Genomic DNA, 13,518 nt, shown 5'->3' on the forward strand with positions numbered 1-13,518 from the left:
GTTGGTGACAGTGCAAATTATTCAACCATTGTGGAAGACAGTGTGGCAATTCCTCAAGAATCTAGAACCAGAAATGCCATTTGACCCAGCAATCCCATCACTGTGTATATACACAAAGGATTATAAATCATTCTACTATAAAGACACATGCACACATATGTTTATTGCAGCACTATTCACAATAGCAAAGACTTGGAACCAACCAAAATGCCCATCAATGATAGACTGGATAAAGAAAATGTGGCACATATACACCATGGAATACTATGGAGCCATAAAAAGGATGAGTTCATGTTCTTTGCAGAGACATGGATGAAGCTGGAAACCATCACTCTTGGCAAACTAACACAGGAACAGAAAATCAAACACCGCATGCTCTCACTCATAAATGGGAGTTGGACAATGAGAGCACATGGACACAGGGAGGGGAACATCACACACTGGGGCCTGTCAGGGGGTGGGGGACAAGGGGACGGAGAGCATTAGGAGAAATACCTAATGTAGATGACGGGTTGATGGGTAGAGCAAACCACCATGGCATGTGTATACCTATGTAACAAACCTGCACGTTCCGCACATGTGTCCCAGAACTTAAAGTATACTTAAAAAAAAGAAAGAAAAAGAAAAGGTCAGGTTGCCCTAAACTCACTTGTGCTACTTTTCCTGCTTTGGAACTTTGCAAGTTGAATGGACAGGCTTATGTATCTTCAGAGACAAAATGAAATGTTTTTAACTAAGATTACACAATGCCTCCAGTTGCTGACGCTAAGAAAACACCATCCTTAATATGCAATTCTAGCTTTTCAAGTGGTTGTTGTCCAGTTTGTAGTTTAAAAGTTTTTAAAGTAGCTTAAAAACTTTTCCTCTGTTCTTACCCATTCTCTTTTCCCCCTCTTCTTCCAATCTGTCCCAGACTTTTGGCCAGATATAGCTAATTCTCACTTTAAGAGAATAGCAAGGGAAACAGGGCCAGGCATGGTGGCTTACGGCTGTAAACCCAGCACTGGGAGGCCGAGGCAGGCGGATCACTTGAGATCAGGAGTTTGAGACCAGCCTGGCCAACATGGCGAAACCTCGTCTCTAGTAAAACACAAAATTTAGCTGGTGAATGCCTGTAATCCCAGCTACTCAGGAGGCTGAGGCAGGAGAATCGCTTGAACCCAGGGATAGAGGTTTCAGTGGGCCGAGATCACGCCCCTGCACTCCAACCTGGGAGATAGAGTGAGACTCTGACAAAAAAAAAAAAAACAAAAAACAAAAAAAAAAATGCAAGGAAAAAAAGAAAGCAAATCTTAAATTCAGCAATTTTTGTCTCTTTTCAGCATAAAATCAGAGTCTTGGAATTGGCTTTGTCTTTAGGGACCATCTGGTATAAGCCTCTCTATTTCATATAAGAAAACAAGTCCAGAAATAATAACAGCTAGCAGCTATTGACTGTTTACTCTATGCCAGGCACTGTAATTTACATCTATCACCTTATTTAACCTCACAGCGACCCTCTAAGATAAGCACCATTATGATCTGCATTTTATAAATAAGGAAAATGAGGCACAGAGAGGTTTTTTAACTTGAGTAAGGCCAGACAGTTAAGAAGTAAAAGATCTAGGATACAAACTCAGAGAGTCTGGCTTTAAAGACCAGGTCCTTAACCACTACTATTATAGTTTATCATAAAATTATTTAAGCAACTAGAAGGTCCAGAACTAGCACAGAGTGTGAGGTATACCCACCCCAATACCCACTTAATGACAAAAGTTTCAGCAGAAGATGCAGTTGAAACTACAACCTAAACCAAAAAGGATGAATTTTCCACCCATTGCAATCTCAATTTCCACCAATAATTGAGAGATTGAAAGAGAGCTGTCAGAGGTAAGAAGACCTTCGGGTAAGACACTATTGACCTTATTCTGCCATCATGGGGGATAGGTGTTATAATCTTATGACAGTCTATTCCTGCACCTTTTTTCCCCTCTGGGGATCACTCTGCTAAGTTCCGAGAAGTGCCATCTTTGAGATGCAGATGGGGCAAAGATACAACCAGAGAACTCTCCTCATAAGCGACGATCGATTACCCCATTACTTAAAGACCAGTAGACGTACATTTTTTTAGCCTGAAAGAGTGAAATGCAGTGATATCCTGTGAAATAAGATATGAATCCTGAGATAATTTATTATAGAAAATACAGTGCCTTAATTATTTACATAACCCACAGGAACTCAAAGCACTTCACAAACAACTCATGAATTCTCTACTTATTTATCAATTATTGCATTCCTTAAATCTTACCACACCGTTGCAGGTAAAGGGCAACGGAACCAAAATTATTATATTCCTCCAAATCAGGTTAATATGGCAATGAAAATGAATGGGTGCTTCTTATTCATAAGAGAATGAATGAGAGCTGTTTGGAGCTGGACCTAGGACACTGTCTCTATCATGTGGTGCTTTGGTAAACTTTTTTTTTTTAAAGGAAAAGCAATAAAAAGAATATTTAGATTCGCTTCACCAAGCTCAAACATAGTATCATCCATCTAAAAGAGATTTGAAACCAAATTGAAGAATAAGCTTTCCTAAGATATGCCTATGACACAAAAGAAGTCAGGGTCATGCTTTACAAATGAAAATGTCTTCCAATTTAAATTATGTGCAACATCTAGGTTTTGGTTTATTTGCTCGTTTGGGGGTATTTTTATAATTTTGCCAACAACCACAACAAAAAGTTCATGGATGTCAACAGAATGCAGGGGCAAAACCATGTGAATAGGTCTGGCACCAGCAGTGAACTAAACACACAGGCAGGTAATGCCCCCTTCTCAGCCAACAGTGCAGCCTACTGTACAGAACCCACCCACACCCGGCCCATCTCAATGCCCCACAGCTCTTAGTTCACAAGGTTCTATGTTTCCCCGCTTATAAATCCCCTTCGAGATCCTTCAGTATAACCTAAATCTCTCTCATGTCCAGTCGTCACAGACACTCCTATTGTTAGAAAAAAATGACACCAAAATTTCCCAAACTCTCATTCTGGCAGCTTTGACCAAACTGCTCTTTGCACTTCTCAAAAGCCAGAATTGTTCTAATTCTAGTAGTAGACTAAAAATGGAATACACAAAAGTGACTAAAAAGAAAGGTCATTTCTCATTACAAGTTCTTCTTATATTATGTCTGTCAGAGTTATATTGTTGTAGGTCTACAGCTTATATCCACATTATAATAAATAAATAATATAGGGTCTAACCACATTACTTCTGCCTTAACACACTGTACCTGAAAGATAGCATCAGGTAAAACTGACTTGTAAGTTCCTTTCATTTGATCCCCTTTTCTTTCCTCTGCATCTTTACCAGGAGGGAGAAAAAAAAAAATGAACCAAATTCTTGAATTTTCTCATCAGCAAGAAAAGTTTTTGCATTTGCTGGCTATCGATGACCTTCTACAAAAATGACTCCTACCACTTCAACCCCAAAAGGAATCTGATCAGAGGCTGCTCTAAATGGTTTAAAGTTATTTTACTCCTATTTTGCTCAAGGCCTAATACCATCAGAATTCTCTTCCCGCAATCTATAGCTTCCTTCCATAACCCACCGCCCCTCCACCTATATATGCAAACATACACACACACATATACATAGACACACAAATTATTCTCTAATGCTTTAAAGGGGAGAGGAGAGAAGTCCCATAATGTAATTGCTATATTAAAAAGAAGTGGCAGACGAGAATAATAAGGGAGGGTGTCAAAAGTGAAATAAAGTAGTAGAATTAAAAAAAAACACACACACTACAGTTCTGTGATGGGGGTGTTAATTGAACACAGAGAGAAAAGGAAAGAGAGAGAACAAAAGGGTGTTAAGGAGCAAAAAATAAATTTTTTTAACCTCCTCCAAAGATTTGATTTGCGTTAACTTTGATGCAGACAATGCACAGAGGAAAATTGGCTGAAAAGTGCCATATATAGCTATTATGTTCTAAAATTAAAAACTATTCACAACAATTGCAGCTATTCATTGCTATCTATAAATATTCTCCTTAGTAAAAGGCATTCAATATTTTTCGTGTTTTCCTAATTTTTAAACTTGCGTGATTTTGACACAGGAATAAAAAACATCAGAAAATGTTTAAAAATATATTCAAGGTCTTTTTAAAGAAATGTAATATGCTTTACTTTTTCTCCTTTTCTTCTATCCCACCAACCCCATTACCACCATATACACACATATGCAAAACTTAGCCTATTACTAATATGCCAGAAGACAAGGAATGGATCTTAAAAATCCAAAAGAAAGTGTTATATTAAATGATCCAAAACTCTAATTGTCTTTGTATTCCTAGAATGAGCGAGCAGATAAAAGCCACATGTGAAATATACATTGCTATAGGTCTTGACAGGGTTTTTTAGCTGCTCTTTGAGAATTGCCACCCGAGCATTTTGCTGGCACTTCTTCTTATCATTTGTTTTTTTAAAAGCGAAAAGGTATCAAAATAAAAACTACCCACATTCTGAAGCAAGAAGATGCATGGGTTCTTTTGTTTTGTTTTGTTTTTTAAATATCCCCACAGTAATTTCTGACTTAAACACCCATCAATCAATTGTAATTCAGATGGCACTTTCTACTTTGGGGTGTTACGTGCATGTGTGTATGTATTTTTAAAGTTCCAAAAGGTTGGTAATACATCTTAGCCAGTTTTTGTATCTATTTCTAAGTCTTCCAACTATAAAATCATTAACAAATGCAAAAAAGCAAAAATAACAAATCAATGCAATTACCAAGTTCCTCTCAAGAGTTCTGCCTAGGTGAGCCAAATGTATGAACTTCGTGTTAGAATACAAACAAACAAAGCCCACCCTAAATCAAGTAACCTCTATTATTATTATAAGCATTATAATGCTTGAGATGGAAACTCAAAAATACTCATTTAATGCAAAAAGGCTTGAAAGTAACAATAGAAAAAGTCCCCAAACAATAAAGGAATGTATGTGAACTGATCACTCAAGCGATGTTTTCACCAGCTCTGTATCAAGAAGAGGAGGGGAAAAAAAAAAAAAAAAAAAAAGCTCCTGCAACTTTACAGACACTGCGTTCCTCCGACGCATCAACTGCATGGAAGATATGCTGGCAAAAAGATTGAAGGTTCCAGGGTCTTGAGTAGCCAAGTAATAGTGCTTTAGAATCAAAGGGTTCTTTTCAGCACACCACAGTTGACTCCTACCTTTAACACAACACTCAACATTCCAGGAGAGGTTTTTGCCTTCCCTTCAATCCTTCCAACACACAAGTTGAAGACTAAGAGGGAGGTAAGCCTTTTTTTTCCCCTACTTTCACCCAGGGGTGCCCTCTTAATCCAAAACTTGTGTGTGTGTGTCTGTGTGTGTGTGTGTGTGTGTCCTTTAACACAGGGGGCAATGACTCTTATCACTTTCAATTACATTATTTGTAAATTGTTTTTTAAAATATGTTATTCTAGAGACAACACAAAAAACCTTAATTTAGATTTTTTTAAGTCTCTAAACATTAAACGTATTGACACAAAATTTAAAAAACAAAACTTTTAGAATGTTACTTTGACCAATACGACTGACTACTTTACTTCCTATCACTATACTTGAGCCAACATGAACAAGGAGCGAACTCTTTAACCCACACCTGAACCGGATCTCTATTCACACCCACCCACTTTGATCTACTGCCTCAGTAGGTTTTAATTAGGAAACTAGAATTAAGCACTTTGGCCACAATGTACATTTAAGTGCCCTGACAGGCTTCCTTTCAATAAAAATCTGATAAAGTATCTTCAAAAATAGACTCTCTTTAGTCCATATTATCACATATGCTTTTATATTTTGATTCTACATTTCATGAAACAAGATCAGCAGGAACTCATACTTGGTTAGAAACAAATCTCAACAAACCAAACACTCAAAGTAAATAAGGATCAGAGATCAAAGAAGAAAAAAGAGAGAAGATAAAAAAATATATAAATATATATATACACACACACTTAAGTTTCCTACTCTGGGCTAATAGAAAAAAGAAACTAAAAAGTGTGACAAACTGGAAAAAACTCTTGATATTTGAATGCACAGTCCATAAATCTTTTAAAAGTTGTCTCACAGCTAAAATAAATGCAATTAACAGGTTTGCAATAAGGTTAAGCTTTGGCAAGGCAACCTGGAACACTTAGAGGTCTGAACATCACTTCTCAGGTGCTTTGTCTAGAATGTTATGAATAACACAAATAACATTCAACAAAGGAGCTGCGTACTAATTTTACACACATTTCAAGACCCAAGTAATTACATATTCAATCAACAGTCACATCTTGAAACTATTTTTTTAAAAGAAAAACACAGAGAGCTCTCAAAAAGAAAGCCACCCTGTGTGCCCTCTCCCCCCGCCCCTTTTTTATGTGTAACTATCAATGTATATCAACCAAGCATGCAATCATATTTATTGTCACTTTCATTCATGTCATGCCCTTGCTTATATGGTTTAGATATGAATTATTGACTGTTACACTCCTTGTTGTAAAAACTAAATAAATAAATAGGATGTCAGGTACTTTGCACTGCTCTAAAGCGAGCGGGTAAGTCAGATCCCAGCAGAAGCTCCCGCTTTATATAACCACCCCTTGTCCCTCATCTTTATTCCCTGGTTTCAGATTGCCTTCTCAAATCTTTCTTCTTACAAGGGAGAGCTTTACCCACTTTGGAAAATTAAGGATTAAAATAAACAAGGGGATGTTGCTAAATGTCCTTCCCAGAGCATCTGTTGTTTAAGAACACCTCTGATTGATGACTGCTATTTTTTAATTGTTGCTTTAAAATTTAAATGCCCTCCTGGGATGTGTTATAAGTGTGTTAGTCCATGATACGAGGTCTAGAAAGTAGAAAAACAACAGAGTGAATTATCTCATGGCGTTATACTCTCCTAAACCCAACGATTCTCCCTGCAATAAAATCACAGGCCACTCAAATACCGATAACCTAATGTTGTATAGCGCATTCCACAAAGGTATTTGACAACACTCTCTGTTGAGAACCTCTAGTCTGCTGCTTTGTGTAATTACAAGAAAAAAAGGAAAGGAAACTTTAAACAGTTTAGCACCCCCATACCCAACTCCAAAAAAATTAGGGTTTTAAAAATGGGCCAAAATATATTCCTTAAAAAAATGAACTTTTACTTTCATATTTTTGCCCCAAAGATACATCAGTCTATAAATTTCCCTTCAGAATCTATATTTTAGCCCCAATCTCAAAAAGGCTGGAAATAGAGTTCTGGGAAATTAACCAGTAGTGCTTGATGATAACTGTCAAAGAAACTTGATTCTTTCTTTTAAGGAAAGCAGGGCTAGGACTTCCTATTCGAATATGAGGTCAACCTTCATAGTACTTGTATTCTGAAATTTTAATATTTAAATAATAGATTTGTGACTGCTGGTTAAGTGATTTAATTGGCCAAAGAAAATGCTAAAATGTTGGAATCTCATTCCTACCTGTTTTTTCTTTGATTTCACACAACACATTAAACAAGGCAGGCTTCATTCTGTGGCAGTTTAAAGCATGTTTTCTGCAAGAAAGAAACAACATGATAGCTTAGGTGGACTCTCAAGATCAAACTGCCGATAATGCACAGGGTGAAAACATTTGAACATTTAGACAAAATTATATACCCAACCCTAACTCTGTGGCATGCTTCAACTGTTTTCATGACTTAATATACAGAGTCCCGCCATAGAAAAAGAAATAATGTTAATTAGCAGGGAGAGAGTAGGGATTTAACTACAGAACAGAACTAACCTAAATTATGCCCATTTAGGGAAAGGGTTTTTTTTTTTTTTAAAGTAGTTTAATCAAAGTGTAATTCTTAAACCCACAATTCTTCCCAGGACAATGAACACAGCAAAGCCAAAGGCGTAGGTTAACAGTTTTGTAAAATCCATGCAACGACCACAGCCTAGGAACTGTCTGCCTCTCGGTCTGTGTGTTTTCAAATTTAATTCATCCATGTGTTCGAATTCATTCCGCAGATGCCCCTGTATTCTCATAAACACAAGATGCTTGAAAGGTCTTCTGAGTAGAACTGTCAATTTATAACATTTCAGTCCCCAAGTTAAAGAGTATGGAAATGCATTGCCAGGGGGCAAACATACCCATATGGGGAATAAATTCATTTCTCTGTGTTCACATTATGCCTCTGTGCACACACTGCTTATTTGCAGGTGTTGAAATTCAATTATTTACAATTAGGACCTTGCACCCATTGGGGGAAAAATAAATGCAATTTTGTCTTTTAGATCAGTGATTTACCTGGTGTGTGTGTGTGTGTGTGTGTGTGTGTGTGTGTGTATTCTGAATGCACTTGAGGAACAAAACAATACCTTTCCTTCTATTTTATTATGGAACCACTTAGCAGAATGATACTGTTTTGGAAACAAAATACTGATCATATCAGCTATTAGTTAAGGGAATTCTGTCTACTAACTAAAATTAATGTGTAAAGATAAATGGAAAGTTCTGGCACTCAAAACACATGCAATTCTTTTTTAATCCCTTTGAAAGTTAAAAAATAGACACATCCTCATGAAGAACAGAGATCAGAAACATGCCCTATGTACTGTACAGCAGGGGAGTAATAAAGTCAAAATTCAGGACTATCAAAATGAACACATACATTATATCTAAAATATTAATGGTTTACTTTTGTAAATAATAAATATACATTATAAAGGTGTGACTAGAAAAAGGAAAAAAGGACATACTATCTACTAAGTGGAGTTACATTGTTTATCCAAAAAGAAAGCTTAGCGTTGATTTTAGTTAAGTTCTCATGTGGGGTAGAAAAAAAAAAAGATGGAAAATACTTTAAAGTATTAAAGACCTTTCCTGGGTCTTTTAAAATAGTTTTAATTAATTCTATTATTATATATAGGCCCAAATGCAAACAAAAATTCTCACACAGCTTTATAAAAATATTGTATTTCCACAGCACACAAATGGAGCCAGCTACAGAGGAAGAACTGAAAATTTCCCCATCCCAAAATCGTATCTGATCTCTCTCTGCATCTAGGCCATTGAAAGGGGGAAGTCGCCAAGCCCTGTTTGTCCTCAGTTTCACAAAAAAAGAGAGACTGAACATCAAAAAAGTAGTTATGTATTCTTACTAGCACCTTCCACTTCACAAACTTATTTTTAAGCCAGTTTATTGGTATGTCTGAGAGTATTCTTCTAGAACAATATAATAGAGAAAAATGTTCCAATTCAAAAGAGAATTGCCAGTGGGAAATCTTCCTCTTACCATACCTATTAGCTTTTCTTCAGATAATAAAATTCAAAGAGAGCACCAATTAATTTTTAAAATTTCCCCTATTTAAACAAAACTTAGAATACTTTGAGTCTTTCAACATTTCCAAGTTTTCAAACACCCGTAAACCTTAGTACTTTTGAGTTTACATGTTGCATGTGCTTGCAGCTAAAATTGAGTATAATTCATAACATCTGTTTTTAACTGCTTCCTCTCATTTTCTCAACTCAGATTCTTATTTCACGTAGACAAAAATACACATAATGATGTCTTCTCCATATAACCAAGTCATCTGAAGTATAGGAGTTGCGTATATTTGTTTACAGGGTTTTCAAAGAGAAAAACGCTACTTGGGAGATATAACAAAGCTGGGTAATTGTACAGACATATGTGGTCATTAGATTTTTAAAATTCTTCCTTTTGAGTTCGGCCTTGGGCAAGCTGTTAGCGGGTTGTCACTTAGTCTATGTTTTACTTTAAAAGAGAATTTACTGTAAAATCCTGAAGTAGAGAACCATATACCTGGCAGTGGATTAACTTGAGAGGCTACACAGTTTATTGTTTCCTTAATGAAGACCTTCATGTCCTATAGTACTGAAATATATAAAATTCATAAATGCTTTCATTTCTAAGTGGTCCTGCAAGAAGCATGGGGGAAAAGAGCATGCTTGATTTTTGTCCCCCCACCCCTTTTTAAAGGACCCTACATAGCTGTCTGTGTCACGGAAGGTTAGTAAACCGGCTGAAATTAGGAGACAATAAAGTTAAACTAAAAATCTGAGTCTCTTAAAACTAACAAATATGCCTAAAAACAAAATTACCTTTTCATCAACTTTTTAAAAAAACAAAATTAAGTGAATGCAAAATATTTTCTGGATAGCTGACAAGTACTGACAAAGAAATACCCTGCTTTTTTGTTGTTTTGTATTTTGGGTAGGGGGGAAGAAAGGAGAAAAGATAAAAATTAATTTTGGACGGGAGAGTCAAGAAAGAAAATCAAACTCGCTGAATTAGGTAAGGAGTCAACTAAATTTGCAAATAAAGTGTTCTTGGGACATTTTATTTTGTAATGTTACAGAGTCCCCTCAACAAGAAGGCATGGAATGCTGTTCAAAACTTGACAATTCTGCTTTCTCTGATACTTTTTTAAAGCAGTAAAAAGTGCCGAGGGCCGCTTTTGGATCAGTTGGCAGTATTTTCGGCATGCCTGTGTGTTTGTGTGGATATAAATGAATACCCCTATATTCACACACACACACACACACAATATGTACACAGCCACATCTCGGCATGGGCGATTACACTTTCGATAACAACGCTCCTTCAAATTTTACTCCTCCGCCATGTAGTTGCTTGTCAAAATGAGAAAAGAAATAACATTTTTCAAAAAAAGCGCTGTGGTGATTCGGTTCCCATTGTTTCCCCCTGCAAGAGGGAGAAAAACAAAAAACCCCAAGAAAGGAAAAGAAAAGCCTCCATCTCACCTGGCCTGCGCCTCATCCAAACTCTGGTCTGTGATGGTCATAATTTGCTGTAAAATGTCTCCAATGTCCTGCTTCCTCCCGCCCTCCCCCTCGGTCCCTCCGGCCCCATCCTGCAAGTGCTGGGACAGGCCGGGGTGTCCGGCCATCCCGACCCCAGCATGGGAATGCATCAGCCTGGGCTGCTCGTCCATCTCCAAAGGCTACGGCAGCCCCCGGCTCTTCCTCTTCTGCTCCTCGGCTCGGCTCCTGGGAAGCACCAAGGCTTTTTATCCTTCAAGCTTGTCTTCAAATCCTTTTCAGGATAAACAGGGAAGGGGGAAAAAAGAAGACCAAAAGAAAAAAAAAAAATCCCTTTGCCTCTTTAGAGGATGGTGGGAGGATGGGGAGGGGGAGGGGGAGGGGGCGTGAAGGGGTTGCGGGGTGAGGGTGGGGATAAGGGCTGGTGGGGAAGGGTGTTGACTCCAAAAAGCAAGAAAAATAAACCACCTTCCCACTTGGCGAAAAGAAATCAGAGCTGGCTTTAGGTTTTTCAGTCCGGTCTCCTTTGCAAGGCAGAAATGGGCTCCCGGCGCTTAAATCTGTGGCTTAATCCTTTTGCAAATATGCATTGATCGGGAGAAAGGAGAGGAAGGCAGGGGGATTGCAATGCAAACTTTCCCCCCCCACCCCCCGCTGCCCCCCACCCCCACTCCGGGCCAGAGTGATCTCAAAGGGGGTGGGCTGTTGCAAAAGCCAGATCTCCCCCAGCCGCGGCGGCAGGCAAAGCACAGGCTCTCTCCTCCTCCGTGTCTCTGCAAACTCCAGCAGCCCCGTCAGCCTCCTGCTTTTGTTTAGCTCAGGCTCAGGACTCCAGAAACATATACAGAAAAACCACAGCCTGAGAGGAGGAGGAGGAGGAGGAGAAGAAGGAGGAGGAGGACGAGAAGGAGGAGAGGGGAGGGGGCGAAGGGGAGGGGGCGGGGAAGCCGGGAGGCTGGGGAGAGGAGGAGGGAGGAGGGCGCCTGGAGCTCCTCCCCGCTTCCCTGATTGGCCACCAGATAAAGGACCGGCCCCCTCCTCCCCTACTTTCCTCACTGCGCCTCCTCTCCAGCCTCCTTCAGCTCCTCCTCGCCCGGCGCCCTGTCAATCAGAGTTCAGAGGTGGGCCGGGAAGGAGGCCGAGCTAATACCAAGTCTCCAGTCCTTAAAGGTGCAATGGTACTGTAGTTCCTGCTCACTTAGTTTCCACTTTCCTTGCTCGCCTTACTTAGGTTGCGTCCTTGAGGAAAATGTGGCTCCACTTAAATGCAAACATATAAAATTAACACGAAAGAACACAGACGGTGTGCGTCTTCCCGCCCACCCCTGCTTTTCTTTTGCTGTGGCATTGTCATTTAAAACTTGATTCTTTTAAATGCTTAGACCTCAGGGAAACTGCTGAGAGCAAAAGTTTGTCAGCACGACGTAGTTATGAAACACAATCGAGCTGTTAATATAATTAATAAAGATCTCTAATAAGTGGCAGATGTAATAATAGATACATTTAAAAAAACAATTCTAGCACAGTAAAGTTGAAAAGAATACCAAACTGTATCATTTTTGCTGCATGAAAACTAAATTATGGACTGTGAAACTGAAAAATGCTCAAGAAAAAGAAAGATTAATAAATAAGTTCACCAAATGAAACTAATTCAACATTTCTCTCTCCTCCCCCTGGGGGAAATTAGTTATTTGGCTTAAATACCTAATAAAGAAATGCATTATCACAGTCTAGTTCTAGTTTTTAATACAGTCTAATAAGCATTATTAACTGGGAAAAGAAGTGAACTGACATTTATTGAATGCCTACTATGCACCAAGTAATTTGCATGAGTTATTTTATTTAATCCCCAGACATCTTTGTGAGTTATGGATTATTATTTCTATTTTACAGAGAGGGAACTCAGAAAGGTTAAATAATTTGTCCAAGGTCCACAGTTATTAAGTGTCAAAGCTGGAATTTAAACCCAAGTGTGACTCCCTCCAAAGGCCTAGTATTTCCACTGCACAATCTGCTTCAGTCTAACAGAAATGTGTGAATAGTGTTAAAAATTAGTTATGTGTCTGTTGCCTGTCCAGTTTGAAAGGAAACTTGAGGTGCTTAAAAGCGTACATATTCCAACAAGACAACTCCAATTGAAAATGGGTAGGAAAAAATAAAAAATAAATACAATGGGATCAAGAAAAAAGCCAACAAAAGTCATAACTAAGGTCCAGTATCATAGCTCCAGACAGACACAAATTTGCTTCCAATCTTTTCATTAGGCAAAGTGAGAGGGAAAAATCTGACTTTGTACACGGTCACAATGAATATAAGATAAAATAGCAGGCCAATTACTTAGGAAATGTCCAGAATATTTTGTAATATAAAATATTCTATTGTGTAGCCAGCCCTCTTCCTGGATGGCAGTATAGCAAAGGAAATGCAAAGTGCAGTGTAACCAATCTGCACGCGCAGTGTAACCAATCTGCAAAATGGAAAGCAGCCTTGCCAGGTGCTTCGAGATCCTCAAATAAAATGTTATTCTTTTCACCAATCATTACGCAAAACAAGTTTGGCAAGATAAGGAGCACTGATGCAAGCATTTCAAAACAGTTTTTAGCAAGCTACTTGGCACTTATTGGTATGAGGGCATGCAATACAGAGTATTAATTGTAATTATGATGTTATATTACTTAACAACAATTGTTTTATTCACATACATATCCTGACT

General features: G+C 38.3%; 1 protein-coding gene across 6 annotated transcripts in view; it reads right to left on the reverse strand.

Moving 5' to 3' along the window:
• PBX1 (PBX homeobox 1) overlaps window positions 1–11,726 on the reverse strand; it is a 292,117-nt gene extending 280,391 nt beyond the window's left edge. Inside the window, exons 1-3 of one of the 6 annotated variants that reach the window (XM_055377436.2) lie at window positions 11,274–11,724; window positions 10,788–11,079; window positions 7,496–7,569 (exon numbers count right to left, since the gene is read on the reverse strand). In XM_055377436.2, the coding sequence (XP_055233411.1) occupies window positions 7,496–7,569; window positions 10,788–10,978 (265 nt within the window). In that variant the 5' untranslated portion in view covers window positions 10,979–11,079; window positions 11,274–11,724. Of the gene's footprint in view, window positions 1–7,495; window positions 7,570–10,787 lie in introns of all 6 variants that reach the window. The other 5 variants (XM_019026054.4, XM_063693276.1, XM_055377451.2 and 2 more) reach the window with 5 other exon arrangements.
• Between the last annotated feature and the right edge of the window lie 1,792 nt (window positions 11,727–13,518).

Source organism: Gorilla gorilla, chromosome 1 (genome assembly GCF_029281585.2).
Source record: "Gorilla gorilla gorilla isolate KB3781 chromosome 1, NHGRI_mGorGor1-v2.1_pri, whole genome shotgun sequence".
Classification (NCBI taxonomy): domain Eukaryota; kingdom Metazoa; phylum Chordata; class Mammalia; order Primates; family Hominidae; genus Gorilla; species Gorilla gorilla.